Source organism: Hyperolius riggenbachi, chromosome 2, assembly GCF_040937935.1.
Source record: "Hyperolius riggenbachi isolate aHypRig1 chromosome 2, aHypRig1.pri, whole genome shotgun sequence".
NCBI lineage: Eukaryota > Metazoa > Chordata > Amphibia > Anura > Hyperoliidae > Hyperolius > Hyperolius riggenbachi.
Window position 1 is genome coordinate 282362567 of NC_090647.1, and position 18504 is coordinate 282381070.

General features: G+C 45.3%; 1 protein-coding gene across 22 annotated transcripts in view; it reads right to left on the reverse strand.

Moving 5' to 3' along the window:
* Window positions 1-18504, reverse strand: part of MACF1 (microtubule actin crosslinking factor 1) — a 449681-nt gene that overhangs the window by 76658 nt on the left and 354519 nt on the right. For all 22 annotated transcript variants that reach the window (XM_068268830.1, XM_068268828.1, XM_068268833.1 and 19 more), the window contains 3 exons: window positions 2962-3123; window positions 2412-2582; window positions 1968-2134 (listed from right to left, as the gene is read on the reverse strand). In XM_068268830.1, the coding sequence (XP_068124931.1) occupies window positions 1968-2134; window positions 2412-2582; window positions 2962-3123 (500 nt within the window). The remainder of the gene's footprint in view (window positions 1-1967; window positions 2135-2411; window positions 2583-2961; window positions 3124-18504) is intronic.

Genomic DNA, 18504 nt, shown 5'->3' on the forward strand with positions numbered 1-18504 from the left:
GGACTTTGAAGAACATGGGGGTCAGAAACTGCAGATTGCTAAAGATGATTTTCCCTGACCAATGCCACGTGGGCAAGTATAATTAAGACACAAACACAATCAGTTCTGCCATCACGTTGTTGTTTTTTAAAGTATACCTTTCTTCAGGAAAAAAAAAGTTCTGATAAAAGGCTGAATACTGAAGAATATAAATCAACATTCACTCCAAGTTCTCTGCATAAGTGAATAGTTAATTAGGCAATATTACTACTTCCTGATTACATTAAATCCTCCATAACAAAAAACAAAAAGCTTATGTGTGACACAGACCTCTTCAAGATGACAGACTGAGGAGAATAAATATCATCTCATCTCTCCCTGTTCTTTGCATGCTGCTGACTAGTTTTGCAATTCAGATTAAGAATGCAGTCAAACATGTCCTGAATATCACACATTGAATTCAGTTCAAACAGAATAAATTTGAGTGAATTGGTGGGCTATCCCATAATAACCTCGCACACCCAACTCTGGCAACCATTGGGGGATGGCAGGCAACCTACTGGGTAGAGATGTATAGGAAAATCTGCTCCCTACCACTGGGTCTTGTTCCTCAGTTCTTTGCTGTCAGAGTGTTCTTTCCAGCATGGCTTCTAACAAAACTAATGTCATCTACAACATTTGTTCTCAGTGACTTTAATAAGGGAACTACAACCTGGCCACCAATGTGTTTTAGTAAAGGTGGCCCATACACATCTACTGCAGATCAATCCCTTTCTGATCTGAATCATATTGAAGCAGGATCAATTGCTACTACTCACAGCAGGAAATCTATGGAAAATCAAACAAACTGCAGCATCGAGCAGTACAACACTATGGGCCGTTTATCTACTGCTCTACTGCTGCTCCTGCTTCGCCCTTAATTGACAGGTTTTCTGTATAAAACTGATTGAACTTATGATCAATCTGACATGTTGTTCAATAGCTTGCCAGCAGGTTTGATCAGAGTGAATCTCCTGGGAACCAAATAGGAAAAATCGATGTGTGTACGTGTATGGCCCGTTTAACCATAGGGGGAGTCATCACCTATGCTGGGTGTAATGCTCGCTTCACCAAGGGGATGGACCAGAGTTAGAAGCTTGGGGGAGAAGCAATACAGGTGCAAGCTTGCTTTACTCAAAACTGGAAAGGGTGTTCATGGCATCTTGAGGGGTGGTGATCCACAGACTTAAAATGATAGGGGAATGTGTACAGTCATGGCAAAGGGCCATACCATGCTGCCTGTAGAGCAACATGGAAAAAACAGCAATCCTTCAATGTAAAGATTTGTTTGTGCGGTTACATGATCATTGAGGCTCAAATTTTGCAGTGCATGAACTTTGGTCACTCACGGTTGCTTAAAAGCCACATAGACCGCAATAGTAAATGCAGCTATAGCGTTGCCCAGTGTACAATTTGGGCGCAGGAGGCACCATATATAAGCCAACGATCAGTGGGCATGTTGGAGATGGTGGCAATGCAGTAAGTTATCAGATGTTCTGTTTGCAGGGTTATGTTACAGAGCAGGTAGATAGCAGTAGGTTAGTGGACTGTATTTAGGCTTAGATAGTGGTAGGTCAGTGTTAGGAGTAGGTAAGGAGGTTAGTGTAAGGCTTAGATAGTGGTAGGATATTCTTCTTGTGGCTTCGCCTGGTGGCCAAATTTCCCCAGCACTCTTTTTTGATGTACGCCATTTGTGCCTTCCAACAGACAGCCACAGCACATACTTTGCTTCATAGGTGTAAAGGACCATCATCATGAAAAATGTTTTAAATACTTAAACATATACATACAGGACATTTCCCCACCAGAGCCACAAAATATTTGACAAAAGGGAGGGGAAATATCAGATGAAATGCATCAAATGACAAAGTGATTTTCAATTTGAGAACCAGTGATACAGCAGGAGAGAAGAAATGTGCAGGAGCATCGCTCACTGACTGGAGCCATACCTTGTTTGTGCCTTCTGCAATAAGGATGACCACCTCTCCTTAAGTGTATCTAGCTGGCGGCTTATTTTCTCCCTGTCTGCAGGATCAGCTCCCTCTGCAATTCTTGTCCCTTCCGCCTGAATCATGTCTACCGTAGCCCTTCGATCATCCAGAAGGCGCTGCAATAGCTACAGATGGAAAAGTTACATGTTATTTTACACCTTTTATTGGTAGATGGCTCCTTATTTAAACACATTTCTTTATTAGCTAAACCATAAGGAATTTGGCATTCTGCTGCCAAATACAGCTTTAAGAACGTGTTAGTCTAGGTATTGTTTCACTTTTTCTGCACATATAAGCAAATACTTCTGAATGACTGAAGCTTTCAGAAATTTTCCAGTGGGTTTTCCCCCTTTTTCTGGTCAATGCAAGCTGAAGTAGCAGTATATAAATGAATCTATGTACCTTTTGCTCTTGGATTTGAGCTTTCACCACTTTGTACTCTGCAGATGGTGGTTTCTGATTAGCAATCAAGTCTTCCGTGTCAGTCAGCCAGCTTAGCAGAGGTTCCAAAGCATCCTGAAACTTCCCACAATGCAGCAGCGCTTCCTGTAGCTGTGTCACCCTCTCTGCCACCTGTATAAAATATTAGCCTATTACTTGCTGCTATTTAGCAATCACAGGTGAGAAGGTGGGGGGGGGGGGGGGGGGGGGGAGGTCTGAAAGCTTTCATACATGAATGTGATTTAACAACCGGCTTGGAGAAATGAAGAAACAGTCTCAAGCTGTACAAGTCAGATGGTCTCATCTCAAACACCCACACACTGTCTATCTCGCTGGAAATTAAATCCAATTCCTCCCACCACATCTCTGTGCAATATAAGGTGTCAGTTCTACTGCTGATGGGATCGGCTCTCATAATTGAGCAATACTCTATTTTGCTTGCACTATTCATCTTCCTCACGCCAAGCCACACAATTACAATGCTGCAAACACACAGAATGAATGCGCTCACCTTCTTGTTCAGGGTGTTCCATCTGGCGTTCAGTTCCTCACTGTCATGTTCTAATCCGTGCACATCACAGTTTTTGTCGGCACTTTGAATCAAACCTTGGCCCAGGCCATTTACCTGCTGCAGTTTCATTTGAAGAGAGTCTACCTGTTCCTTCTGGAAAACCTGAAGAGTGAAATTACAAAGAAAAGCTTTTTCAACCGCAGTTAAATACACCCACAAAGCATTCATGACTGTACTATATGTGGCATAATGTCTGCCATCAAGCAATCCAGAAAAACAAAAACAGAAAATTATGTTTGCCTTTTTTCTTAAATAAACACATATAAAAAGACAAGCAGAGGTGTGCTAAGGGAAAACGGTAGTTCACATTTCATTTTTATTACTATGGTGGAGTGCATGGACAGCTTCTCATATTCTACTAACTCGGTTTCCCTCCTGCAATGCAATGAAGGGAAAAAAAGGCATCTGTGTTAAATATGTGATTTTGTCTTTTCCCCTTCCAACTGACTGCTGCTTTTTCTGGTTTCTGTATACTCAGTGCACTGATCACAGCAAAGCATATAGGAGGCAGAGCAACGTGCAGATGAGACACACTCAGGGGTGAAGCAACCAGAACACTGCTGTGACCTGACCAGCAACAGCTGCCACAAAGGATCGTGGAGAACACTCAAACAATTCCAGGATTAAAGCTTGGAACACGTCTTGAATTTTGACTCACTAATAATTAACCAATTTTACAACCTCCATGTAGTATGAAGGCCAACAGATTTTGAATGCTATGAACAGAGTGTAGGTTAGCTCTCATACTACACAGAGGTGGTCAAATTTGTCAGTGATTGGCCAATCAAAATTGGATGTGTGTACATGGCTTAAAGCGCTCCTCGTATTCAAAATTGACTGTAAATGTTTTATATCATATTTATGTCATTTCATGTTTCAGCACTGCATAAAGTGTTGTAGTTTGTTAAAACCAAACTGAAAATGACCAAAAAACATTGTTTATACACTATGTCCATCCAAATCCAGAATTGTCCACAAGCAAATCATTTATCCACATGTAACAGTATGTTAAATACTTGATGTAATCAGTACCGGAACCTTTTGGAATAGAAACTGTTTGTAAGGAGAGACTGTCTGTAACAACAGACTACTGGACATTAACTTGGCCACATGGAAATCAATACTGTCCATATTTCTGAGACTGGAACCACGCTAGTTGAAGAAGAAAATGTGGTTTCTAAAAGCAACTACAGTTTCTTTCCAATGATATATTATTTGAACCCATGATTTTAATTAACACATAAATGCAATGACTGCAACACTGGTGCAACAAACTGCAAGTTCTCCACCTGAGATTCTGCTTGTTCCTGAGCATAGCTCATCTACAGGGCCGGCCTTAGGTTTCACAGCGCCCTGAGCGTAACCAGATTTTGGTGCCCCCCCCCCCCCACATTCATCCTCTTCGCGTGTGAGTGCACCACACACATACACTAATGGGGGGGGGGGGGGGGGATGGCGGGGGGATCTGCTGCCTAAATACACTAAAAGGGGATCTGCGACTGCAAGACTAGTAGCCTAAGCCTATATACACTAAAGGGGGGATCTGCCTACATATACAAGACCAGATCCCCCCCTTAGTGTATATGGGCTTAGGCTACTAGTCTTGCAGTCGCAGATCCCCTTATAGTGTATTTAAGCAGCAGATCCCCCCCTTAGTGTAAGTGTCCAGCTACAGATCCCCCCCAGTATAGGTTAGCCAGATGAGTGCCCACAGTATAGGTAGCCAGTATACTTGTCCCAGCTATAGGTTAGATAGGTAGGTGCCCCCAGTACAGGTTAGATAGGTAGCTGCCCCCAGTGTATAGGTTAGATAGGTAGGTACCTGCAATATTGGTTAGATAGGTAGCTGCCCCAGTATAGATTAGATAGGTAACTGCCCCCAGTATAGATTAGATAGGTAGATGCCGCCAGTATAGATTAGATAGGTAGATGCCCCCAGTATAGATTAGATCGGTAGCTGCCCCCAGTATAGGTTAGATAGGTAGCTGCCCCCAGTATAGGTTAGATAGGTAGGTGCCCCCAGTATAGGTTAGATAGGTAGGTGCCCCCAGTATAGGTTAGATAGGTAGGTGCCCCCAGTATTGGCTAGATAGGTAGGTGCCCCCAGTGTAGATTAGATAGATAGCTGCCCCCCAGTATAGGTTAGATAGGTAGGTTCCCCCAGTATTGGCTAGAGAGGTAGGTGCCTCCAGTATAGATTAGATAGGTAGCTACCCCCAGTATAGGTTAGATAGGTAGGTGCCACCAGTATTGGCTAGATAGGTAGGTGCCCCCAGTGTAGATTAGATAGGTAGGTGCCCCCAGTATAGATTAGATAGGTAGCTGCCCCCCAGTATAGATTAGGTAGGTAGCTACCCCCAGTATAGGATAGATAGGTAGCTGCCCCCAGTATAGATTAGATAGGTAGGTGCCCCCAGTATAGGTTAGATAGGTAGGTGCCCCCAGTATAGGTTAGATAGGTAGCTGCCCCCAGTATAGATTAGATAGGTAGGTGCCCCAAGTATAGGTTAGATAGGTAGCTACCCCCAGTATAGGTTAGATAGGTAGCTGCCCCCAGTATAGATTAGATAGGTAGGTGCACCCAGTATCGGTTAGATAGGTAGCTGCCCCCAGTATAGGTTAGATCGGTAGCTGCCCCCAGTATAGGTTAGATAGGTAGCTGCCCCCAGTATAGGTTAGATAGGTAGGTGCCCCCAGTATTGGCTAGATAGGTAGGTGCCCCCAGTGTAGATTAGATAGATAGCTGCCCCCCAGTATAGGTTAGATAGGTAGGTTCCCCCAGTATTGGCTAGACAGGTAGGTGCCTCCAGTATAGATTAGATAGGTAGCTACCCCCAGTATAGGTTAGATAGGTAGGTGCCCCCAGTATTGGCTAGATAGGTAGGTGCCCCCAGTGTAGATTAGATAGGTAGGTGCCCCCAGTATAGATTAGATAGGTAGCTGCCCCCCAGTATAGATTAGGTAGGTAGCTACCCCCAGTATAGGATAGATAGGTAGCTGCCCCCAGTATAGATTAGATAGGTAGGTGCCCCCAGTATAGGTTAGATAGGTAGGTGCCCCCAGTATAGGTTAGATAGGTAGCTGCCCCCAGTATAGATTAGATAGGTAGGTGCCCCAAGTATAGGTTAGATAGGTAGCTACCCCCAGTATAGGTTAGATAGGTAGCTGCCCCCAGTATAGATTAGATAGGTAGGTGCCCCCAGTATCGGTTAGATAGGTAGCTGCCCCCAGTATAGGTTAGATCGGTAGCTGCCCCCAGTATAGGTTAGATAGGTAGCTGCCCCCAGTATAGGTTAGATAGGTAGGTGCCCCCAGTATTGGCTAGATAGGTAGGTGCCCCCAGTGTAGATTAGATAGATAGCTGCCCCCCAGTATAGGTTAGATAGGTAGGTTCCCCCAGTATTGGCTAGACAGGTAGGTGCCTCCAGTATAGATTAGATAGGTAGCTACCCCCAGTATAGGTTAGATAGGTAGGTGCCCCCAGTATTGGCTAGATAGGTAGGTGCCCCCAGTGTAGATTAGATAGGTAGGTGCCCCCAGTATAGATTAGATAGGTAGCTGCCCCCCAGTATAGATTAGGTAGGTAGGTAGGTAATACCCCCCCCCCCTAGGTAGGTAGCCCCCCCCCCATAGAGGAGGGGGGAGCCGCGGGGAGGGCAGCCCGACCTCTCCCTCCCTTCCTCTCCGGGCACCCTCCGTGCTCCCCCCCTCCGATCCGATGCAGACTGCTAAGGGGAACAACTCACCTGCCTGGTTCCGATCGCCGGCTCCTCTCACTTGCTGCTGGTCGCCTCTTCTACATAGCCGCTGATGCACAATAAACTTCCTGTTAGGAAGTTTATTGTGCATCAGCGGCTATGTAGAAGAGGCGACCAGCAGCAAGTGAGAGGAGCCGGCGATCGGAACCAGGCAGGTGAGTTGTTCCCCTTAGCAGTCTGCATCGGATCGGAGGGGGGGAGCACGGAGGGTGCCCGGAGAGGAAGAGAGGGAGAGGTCGGGCTGCCCTCCCCGCGGCTCCCCCCTCCATCACGGCGGCCACATGGGCATGTTTGCCCCATCACCCCCAGCAGCGCACCAGGGGGCGGAGCGAGACGGACCCAGCCGGGGCCCTGCAGTTGCGGCCAGGTCAGGTGGCACGAGCGCCCCCTGGAAGCCGGCGCCCTGAGCGATCGCACCGGTCGCTCAGGTCAAAGGCTGGCCCTGCTCATCTAGCTGTCTGAATACTATGGGCATGATTTACTACACTTGCAATACTTGCAAGAAACACTTGCAATACTCATCTGGATCCCATCAGGCCACAGCGAGGGTTGTTGAAAGGTTGAACAACTGCTGGCCAAGTGGCTGTAATCATACATAAACAATTTCCCCTTCCCCCACCCCTCACAGCAGCTAGTGTAGAAACAGACACCTTGCATCTATAATCATCATCATCATAAGTCATCTGCAATTTCTGTCCAGAAAGGTTTTTTTGTTTTGTTTTTTTTGCAGTCTGGTAAAGAGAACATGATGCCACAGAAGACTCAAGAGCCCAATCATCAGTCACTAAGTCTGGGGACTTTGCTTTTGTAATGTTAAAAACTTGTTTACTGCAACAGTAATGCAACATTCTCTTCTACCCAAGCAATATTACAAGGTGCAGAGCTCCTTGTGAATAAAATGTTTATTCGTAATATTTTATTAGTTTTTAATTTAAAAAGAACATAAAAATATGCCTTTTAAACATTTTTATATTTTAGTGCTTAACTTTATAAATACAACAAATATTCTCAGAAACACTACGCATTCCTACTGGGCACTCTGCAAACATATAGAATTCAAAGATAAAAGGAAACCGATTTTACTGGTATGCTAAAAAAATGCAATTACAATAGAATGGCGCAAAGAGAGTGGTATCTTAGTTCAACTCTACATCCAAAAGAAAAAATGTGCCTCATCTATCACAAGCACAATACAGAAAATAATCATGCAAGTACATTATAATAAAAGGAACCTTTCTGAATGACTGCTCTAAGAACAGCCATAAACTTAAAAAACAAATTACACTATTTCAGTAAGCTCTCTAATCACTCAGCGGCTAAGCAAGTGCAATATTTTACCAAGGGAAGAATGAGATCATGTGAATGGAGTGTGTTTTGAGTCATACGGGATAGGGTCAGGTCACAGACTACGGCCAAGATGAAATCACAAAGGGAACACACAGGAAACATTTATTTTTTTTAACAGTATTTAATGACTAAATAAGCCACACACAGAAACACTGTGCCCACTGTATGACCCAGAAAGTACTGTAACTGGATTTTATTTTTACTCTAAGAAACCAGTTTCCAAAATCATAATGGTCCTGTAGTGAGCATGCCAAAAATCTCTTGTGCAGTGTGCACACAGTGAGTTAGGATAACGGTTGTTAGGCAGTGAACTCCCACAATCTAATGTACTGTGTTACTGCGCATGCAACACAGAGTGAATGGGTTACTTAACATCTACCAAGAGGCTGCTATGACCGTACACGCAAAAAGGGGGCCAGGGAAATGTGGGCACACAGGAATCCCGATAGAGTAAAGCAGATAGCAAAATCTGCAAATTTACAGATATTCTACTAGTATAGTGAGACTGACAATAGTTAAATATACAGTAGGTAATACATACTGATATTTTACTATAGCTGCAACATAACCTTATCCGTACACAGAATCCTCCCTCTTCTGATGCGAAATCCAACCCACCCTCAAATCATAACTAATCCCCCCACACCTAACCTTAACCACCCACCCATTACAGCTAACCTTTAAACACATCCCCGCAAACAATGCAATTTTGTGGCCACTGCAGACACCCATTGACATACCAGCATTCAGGGGAAATTTGGACGCCCCATCCAAAATCCGGTATTAAATTTCCCCTCAATTTTTGTATTTCAATGGCCACCCATGGCGGTGCTCAAACTTCTGCCGCTAGCGGGTGCCCAAATTCCCTGTGGTCCTGCTATGAAAGCCCCTACATTTTTCTTAGCACAGGTCTACATTCTGGCAAGAGCATTTTACTGTAAGATTGCAATCTGACTTATTTTATGCATCTATTTGATAGAGCACTATCATAAAAACGTTCAAGAGATTAAGTTGGAAGGACCAGTAAAAATGACATGACATGAGGCTTGTCCCTTGCTGTAGAGAAGATGATTTGTGTTTATGAATGCCTGCACATGACATCACTAAGTGAAACACTGAAATTACGGCCATTTTTTAACCCTTGCTATTTTTTATTTTTTTTAACAGTAAATCACCCTGCAATGTCTGTCTGTCTTGTGCAACCAATATATGAGCCGTTACGCAGGCAAAGTGCCTGACTCCCAAGATAAAATGAGTCACAAAGCATGTGTCTTAAGGAAAACCAACAAATGTGCATGCTATTTATAGGACATGCCAAGCTAGCAAGCTCTACCTGCAGGCACAGTATTGAATCCTTTATGTACTAATGAATGGTCTTGAAACTCATACACTGAAGAGCTGATCCAGATAAGAGCTAAGCTACGGTACATCTCACAAACACAACTCGGTCATTTCTGAGGGAAATGGAAGGCTTAGCTCATATCCATGTAGGAAGCTGTCATTGTCAGACACAAAAAAGTAACTATAGGCATGAACAATAATGATGAGAAAAACCATGGCATATGTCCCCTGTGAATGTCAATTCATGCTTCTGTTATCTAGGCGGTATCTGAATGACAGCCTTAGTGCAATATTCCATGGTGCATTCCAGGGCTGTGGAGTCGGTACAAAAATCATCCGACTCCAGCTCCGACTCCTCAGTTTATGAAACCTCCGACTCCAGGTACCCAAAATTGCTCCGACTCCTCGGTCTGATACTTACCAGGGCTGTGAATTTGTTACAAAAATCATCCGACTCCAACTCCCGAATCAGACTCCTCAGTTCATGAAACCACGACTGACTCCAACTCAGACTCAAGGTACCCAAAATTGCTCCGACTCCAACTCCTACTCCACAGCCATGGTGCATTCAGTACTGTACACTCACTACAACAGGCATCTACCCCAATATATTTATGGATAGTTTCTACAAAATGTGGCCTGATTCAAATACAAATGTTAGAAAACAAACTGAATACACATTTTTTCCTACCGCCCCTGCAATGGGGACAGTATGCCATCTGCCAGTTTAACACTTGAGATGATTCTGTAATTTTCAAGCTGTATAGCATGTTATGTTAATAATGCATGGCTAGTTTCAGATTAAAATATACAATTAATTCATCTGTGTTCATTGCCTTGAATGGCCATGTGCAGCAACACTTATGTAATTTTTAATATCCACAGGAGGAGCTGATTTCAAAACAATCCATTACCCCACACAGAACTCTTGCTGCTAGTTTTTTGCTTCTGACCCATTTCCACTCTTCTCTAAACCAAAACAAGTTTTAGGTGGAGGTGCACATTAATATATATAAACCACCATGAAGCACATAGCTGTAGTAGCTTCCAACTGGGTAGTGTCTGATCTACAACCAACTGAAGAATTCAAATAGATCAAGAAAACATGGAGTCGCACCACTAACTGTAAACAGGAAGCCAGAGCTGTTGGCAACAATACATGAACCCTATATGTTCTTTGGTGACAGATTTGTTCACTGTGCACAAAAGAGATATAGCAGTAAATAAAGCAGGGAGGAAGCAAAACTGTAAGCTTTCTGTATGACAATTGTTTTCCTGGGGCCATTCAAGTAAAATGCAGCAATGTCTTTCGCTGCACTTTTCAGTTGTGGCACAAACCAGATTTGTGCACCTATCGAAACATCTATTCTGCCGACTTGCAGAATAGACAAAAATGGAACACAGAGAGCCACCAATAGTGTAGTAAGTTGGAGGAATATTAAACAGATTCGTATAAAAATGAATATTCACTAACAAGGGTAACCACTAAAGCAACCACTGATTAAATGGGTGGAGAGATTTGTCATGCCCCAAACCAGGTTAACCTCCCTGGCGGTATTGATGGATATATACGTCAATACAAAATATGCTGTGAACAGTATTGACATGCATACATGTCAATACTCTCCTGCACTGTATACTAGACCCTTGCTTGACACATTTTGGCAAGTTGAAGGAAAAAAAGGTTATGAAAATTAATCACTTTTTCGCAAAGAAATCCTGGGGAAATTGAACGCCAGGGAGGTTAAGAAGTCAATCTCTGTAGATGGAAAGAAAAAGGTGATAACTAGTGTTGAGCTCCGTGATTAAAATGAGACTTGATTGCCTCAGGTATGCGGATGGGAGGGAGGGGGTTACTTACCCATAAGTCCACAGTTCTCGGTGTTCCAAACGTCTTGCACGCGTCCTATTGGACGCGTTGCAAGACTCACTATGCACACTTCCTCCTTACGGCTTGAAGGTTTACAAACAGGTTTACTATAACACAAGTTCTATTATATCAGGGTTTCCTATATCAAGCATAACTCCCATATACTTATAATAGGGCTTGTTCAGGACAAGGACCCTCAGTTTACTATACCAGAATGTTTACTACATCAGAGTTACTATAACAAGGTTATACTATAGATAAATAACAATTAAGCAAACAATCACTCTGTAGAAAGTGGCTTTTCATCCAGGAGGCAATCCTGGTGTTGGTTAAGATTTGAGCACATTGGATAAGAGATTCTTCTGAACATTACAGGTTATTTTATTCATTGTTTATTAGACTTGTGTTTCTATTTGGAACTGAACCTTCTTTTCTTTCCTTTTCTTTTTGCATTGTATTCATAACTGGCACAGGTAGGGAGGTGCTTGCCTACTCTTCTATTAGGATTGAAATTCTCAGAAGAATGCAATAAAATTAATTCTTATACACAACCAGATACAGTGTTTCTGTTCGATTTTACCCCATTCAATTAAAATGAAAGGTTTTTTTTTGTTTTCGATTGAGAAATCAGGTGAAATTTCCCGTTTTTCTCTATTTTCTGATATTAAATATGTTGGAAAATTCAGACCAACTTAACCAAGAATTGTATTGTGTGTGATGGATTGTCAAATTGTCTTCAACCAGAATAAGTTATATAAAAGTATCCAGTACACAGTTAACTTTGTTGTTTCAATAAACAACAAAACGGATAGAATTATAAAAGTGTGTGTGTGTGTGTGTGTGTGTATATAATAAAAAGATGAAAAGAGTATGTTATGGTATGTAGTGAAAATAATACATAGCTAAAGTCCCTAGTATCTGGCACCGGCAGAGATCGCCTGATACATGCCCTTGCCAGTTGCTTAAGCACAAAGCTCCTCTCTCCCCACCGCAGGAAGGAATACTCACAGAGCCTCCAGCGGCGTCCTGTAGCACCTAGCGGCTTTCCGACATCCTCCATGTACGGCTCCCGGAGTGTCTCCTGACCCGTGTCAGATCACGTGACACGCCGCTAGGAGCTGCAGGATGTCACTGGAGGCTCGTGAGTATTTTATGCTTGGCAACACCCACATAACCTTGCAAAAAACAGTCCACTCAGGCATGCCAGTTAGTTGAGACTTCTAGAATTCTGGATAAATGGGACTTTGCTGTATATAGAATTGTGTTTTTTCCTTATAGAACTGTCGTATGTAACTGTATTGTACTAGGTTTATGTAATACAGTGGTTCCCTGAAAATAAGACTGTCATATTGATTTTTCTTTCAAAATATGTGCTAGTGCTTATTTTCACAGAGGTCTTCTATTTTGTGTGGGTAGCCAGATTCCCCCCCCCCCCCTCCTTTAGTATTTAGCCAGATTTCCCCTGTATATAGGCAGAGTTCCCGCTGTATATAGCCAGAGTTACCCTGTTTTTAGGCAGCGTTCCCCTGTACATAGGCAGAGTTCTCCTGGATATTGCCAGAGTTCCCCTATATATAGGCAAATCCCCCTGTATATAATAAACAAGGCCGGTATTCGTACAGGAAAAATAAATCATGCAACACGGGAGTCCAGATCTGACTCAAGGTTCCTACAAATGTACTCGAGTGGTGTCGTAGTTCACACCACCTTGTTGTCACAGGTCTACTAAAAGACTACTACATCCTTTATTTGCAATACTTATAGGTTTTAAAATATATGTTGGTGCATAGATTGCAGACCAAAGCAGGTGTCTTTGCCTATCCACCCCCCCCCCCCCCCCCCCCACACACACACACACAGTTCACTGTCAGAATGTGCGAACAGTTAGCTGGTCTGAGCGCACAAACTGTGGGGTGTGGCTAACCCTGAAGACTTTGGTTGCACAGCACTATTATTTCTTTTATAAAATCAAAACAGTATTGTGTGGGGTGTTCAATTGAACCACCCTGCAGCGGCTTATGCAAGTGCAATAGATATGCAATAAAACTGTCCAGAATGCTCAAATATGGCAGCTCTGACTTGAGCCGTGTGATGCTGGGGGATACTTTGGTGGTGGTTAGGGGTTCTCCATTTATTATTTTTGCACTTTATCTTGCTCCTGACGAAATCTGTTTAAGATGAAACATGTCGAGCACTGTTAGCACTGTATATATGTATTGCACTCCCTAATCCTTTTATTATTATTATTATTTAGTATTTATATAGCGCCAACATATTACACAGCGCTGAACAGTATATATATATTGTCTTGTCACTAACTGTTCCTCAAAGGAGCTCACAATCTAATCCCTACTATTATCATATGTCTATGTTTGTATTATGTAGTGTAAGTACTGTAGTCTAGGGCCAATTTAGGGATGAGCCAATTAACTTATCTGTATGTTTTTGGGATGTGGGAGGAAACCGGAGTACCCGGAGGAAACCCACGCAGACACGGGGAGAACATACAAACTCCTTGCAGATGGTGCCCTGGCTGGGATTCGAAACGGGGACCCAGCGCTGCAAGGCGAGAGCGCTAACCACTACGCCACCGTGCTGCCCAATCCTTGTACTATTCCCCTGGCTTGTTTTCAGCAATTGTGTGAGGGAGACCTGCAGCGACTCTGTAGATGCAAACACCCCACACAATACTGTTTTGATTCTATAAAATAAATAATAGTGCTGTGCAACCAAAGTCTTCAGGGTTAGCCTCAGAGCAGCTAACTGTTCGCACATTCTGACAGTGAACTGTGGGGGGGATAGGCAAAGACACCCGCTTTGGTCTGCAATCTATGCACCAACATATATTTTAAAACCTATAAGTATTGCAAATAAAGGATGTAGTAGTCTTTTAGTAGACCTGTGACAACAAGATGGTGTGAACTACGACACCACTCAAGTACATTTGTAGGAACCTTGAGTCAGATCTTGACTCCCGTGTTGCATTCCCCTGTATATAGGCAGATTCCCCCAGTATATAGGCAGATTCCCCCTGTATGACAGACTCTGGCACAGGTGGCAGGCAGCACGGCACAGTCCATGGCACAGGTATCAGCAGCCAGGCAACACAGCACAGTCTCTGGCACAGGTGGCAGGCAGCACAGCACAGACTATGGCACAGGTATCAGCAGCCAGGCAACCCAGCACAGTCCAGGGTACAGATAGTTAGGGGCAGGGAGCACATCATAGACAAGGCACAGAGCACAAAGCCTATGGCACAATTACTTGGTGTGGGCACAAATTACTTGGTGTGCAGCAAGGGGAGACAAACTGCTGAACTCACCATGGGTGGCACAGGGCAGGATCCGCAGCCCCTGGAAGGATCAATGGTTTCCCCAGCGAGCAGTGAGTACTCCAGGCTAGGCAGCAGGCCGGACCACGTGGGTGCAGGCCTGTCCACGTGGGTGCGGCGGAGGAGACGTGCCGCGAGAGGATGGAGAGGCAGGCCGGGGCCCCCACCAGGAGTTGGAACCGTCAGCAGCAGGAGCGGCGTCAGGATGCCGGAGCCAGGAGCAGCGTCAGGCTGTTGGAAGCTAGGGGATGCAGGGGCGGGCGGAAGCCAGACTGTTGCCGGGGGTGCGATTGTAGGAGCCATGTGACCGAGGCGACCTACGTGGGCGCCATCTTGGTCTACGCCGAAAAGCTGGGGCTTTGCCTCCAGTCTACCAACACACGGCAGGTATGGAAGGGCCTGAGAGCAGCCACGAACTTCAAACCAGTACCCCAAACAGCGACCCCGAGCCCTCGGCTGGCGGAGGAGCTCAACGAGTTCTACTGCAGGTTCGAGCAACATCCCAACCAGCCCGTGGGCCAAACAGCATCGGCTAGGGTGACCCCTCCCCCCGGCGAACTCGTCCCCCTGGCTCCTGTCGCTGCTCTGGAGGTAGATGTACTTCGGCACCTCCGTAAGCTAAACCCCAGGAAATCTTCCGGACCGGACGGAGTGTCGTCTATCTGCCTGCGTTCCTGTGCCGACCAGCTAGCCCCTGTGCTCACCTCCTTATTCAAGCAGTCACTATCAGACGGCACAGTCCCCTCCTGCTTTAAAGAGTAACTGTTAGCCCCCAAATTGAAATTTAAAACACTATTGCAATGTTTTATTTATTATATAAGTGAGCCTAAAAGCCAATGTAGAAGTTAAAAATCAAATTTTGTTACTATGTAACCTTTTCCCCCAGCTCCGGACGCAAGCCGCATATCAGATACTGTAGCATGCAGAGCATGCCTATGTCTGGCCGACCCCCCTCTCCCCCCCAGGACCAGGTGCCAATATATTCTCCCCACCGCAGCTGACCGCTCTGACACGGAGAGAGAGCGGCAGCACTTCCAGAGCAGCACCGCAGAGCAGCCGCCGCCGAGTCACATGTGAGAGAATCACATGTGAGAGAGATGCACGGCGCCGGCTGCTCTGCGGTGCTGCTCTGGAAGTGCTGCCGCTCTCTCTCCATGTCAGAGCGGTCAGCTGTTTGTGGTGCAAATAGATCGGCACCTGGTCCTGGGGGGGAGAGGGGGGTCGGCCAGACATAGGCATGCTCTGCATGCTACAGTATCTGATATGCGGCTTGCGTCCGGAGCTGGGGGGAAAGGTTACATAGTAACAAAATTAGATTGATTTTTAACTTCTACATTGGCTTTTTGGCTCACTTATATAATAAATAAAACATTGCAATAGTGTTTTAAATTTCAATTTGGGGGCTAACAGTTACTCTTTAAGAGGTCTATAATTGTACCAGTCCCAAAAAAAACAGGCAGCACCAAGCACAATAACTTCCGTCCAGTGGCCCTAACCTCTCACATAATGAAGCTCCTCGAGCGGTTGGTCCTTGCCCACCTGAAGAGGTCCACGGACGCCCTTCTAGATCCGCTCCAATTTGCATATAGGGCTAACAGATCCGTGGAGGACGTCATCAATGCCAGCGTGGCATACATCACTGAGCACCTACACAGCCCTGCCTCCTACGCTAGAATCCTGTTCCTGGACTTTAGCTCAGCGTTCAACACGATCTGCCCAGACATCTTGATCACCAACCTGACGCAGCTCGGAGTTGATCCTACTCTTCGAGCATGGATTAGAGACTTCCTGGCAGACAGAACGCAACAGGTGAAGCTTGGCAACTATTACTCCAGCGTCCGAACCACCAATACAGGGGCTCCAAAAGGCTGTGTTCTGTCACCTCTACTGTTTTCCCTCTAAACCAACAATTGCATCTCATCCGCTGACTCGGTGAAAGTTATCAAATTTGCAGACAACACCACTATCATCGGCCTAATTGGTAGCAACGGAGAGCATGAGTACCGCAGCGAAGTCGAGAGAATATGCAACTGGTGCAGAGACAACAACCTAGTTCTCAACGCAGCAAAGACTGTTGAACTAGTCATAGATTTCAGGAGAAACCCTTCCCCGCTCCCACCTGTCCTCATTGGAGGAACAGAAGTCGCCAAGGTAACATCTGTTCGGTTCCTCGGCTCGACTCTCACTAAACTTGAAATGGGGGCAAAACACCACCAAAATACAAAAGAAATCCCAGCAGAGGTTGTTCTTTCTGCGCCAACTGAAGAGATTTGGCAAGCCCAGGGAGCTGCTGACCAGCTTCTATACTGCCACCATAGAATCCATCCTCTGCTCCTCAATCATTGTCTGGTATGCTGGCGTGACGGCCAGTGACAAACACAAACTGCAGAGAGTCATAACGGATGCGGAGAAGATCATCGGATCTCCTCTTCCACCTCTTGATCTCCTCCACTCCGCTAGGATGAGGAAGAGGGCCACCATGATCTCCCGTGACCCCTCTCACCCAGGCCGCCACTACTTCAAGCTCCTCCCGCTGGGACGACGTTACAACTTCCCCCCGTCTGGCCCACATACCAGCGTGCTATAGCTGGGTCGGTCAGCCGGCCACTGCCGCTGTCACTGCCTGCCTTGGTTCTTATCCAAAAATGGACTCGCGGCCATCACCAGCATCTTATTACCTTACTGGTCCGCATTTGTAGCGGTGAATGGCCGATGTGAACTGTCTTCTGCTTTTCGTAATTGTATGTGTTGTGCGTCTGTCTTATACTCTGCCTATGCCATGTGTTCCACAAGCAATTCCGATTACAGCTCTTGCTGTACTTGGCGAAATAAAAGTGATTCTGATATACAGCCAGAGTTACACAGTATATAGGCAGATTCCCCCTGTATATAGTAGGATTCCTCCTGTATCTAGCCAGAGTTACCCAGTATATAGGCAGATTCCCCCTGTATTTAGCCAGAGTTCCCCTGTATATAGGCAGATTCCATCTCCCACCCACCCTCCCGCTTTACCTCCTCTGTGCCCAGCTTCTGGCCCCCTCCTTAAGAAAGTCGGATCCCCGAGGTTTATGCACGGCATAATTCAAACCGCAGATCAGTGGTGAAGGCAGCTAATGCAGTCCAGTAAGCACTGCCGTATACAGGAAGTGATCTCTGTTTACTTCCTGTACAGGGCAGTGCTGTTACTGGGCTACATGAGCAGCCTTTCACCGCTGATCTGCGGTTTGAATTATGCCGAGCATAAACTACAGGGGGATCTGACTTGGATGGCTGAAGGGAGCAGGACCCCAGTGCCAGCGGTGTCACCGCCTGGTCCAGTGTAACTAGAGCTTATTTTAGGGGGATGCCTTATATTTCGAGTATACTCGAAATATATGCTAGGGCTTATTTTAAGGGGAGGTCTTAAATTCGGGGAAACAGAAATCATTGAGTGTTTGTAGCAAGATAAATTGCATGAGATATTGACAGATGATCGTATGAGATATTGATAGATGTACAGAGATGGAATATGGTGATAAATGTCACAGTGGAAAATGTAGTTCTATTAAAAATGCACAATGATCAAAAATTGATTATTGCATAAAAGGTTGTCATGCATGAGGGTTTTCTATCTATCCAACTAAGTCTTTCCACATTTACGATCTTTTTTCCCCCGAAATTGCAGCAATCCCAAACACACGTGTGTGCTAAATCTTAAGCCCCGTCTACACGGGGAGAGATTGTGGCGATCCGGCGGCTCGATTAGCCGCCGGATCGCCTCTTCCGCGTGCCCGCCGCGTCCCCGCTCGGCGCGCGTGGGAATCAATACCCGCTCGATTTCCGCTCGTCCCCGCGCC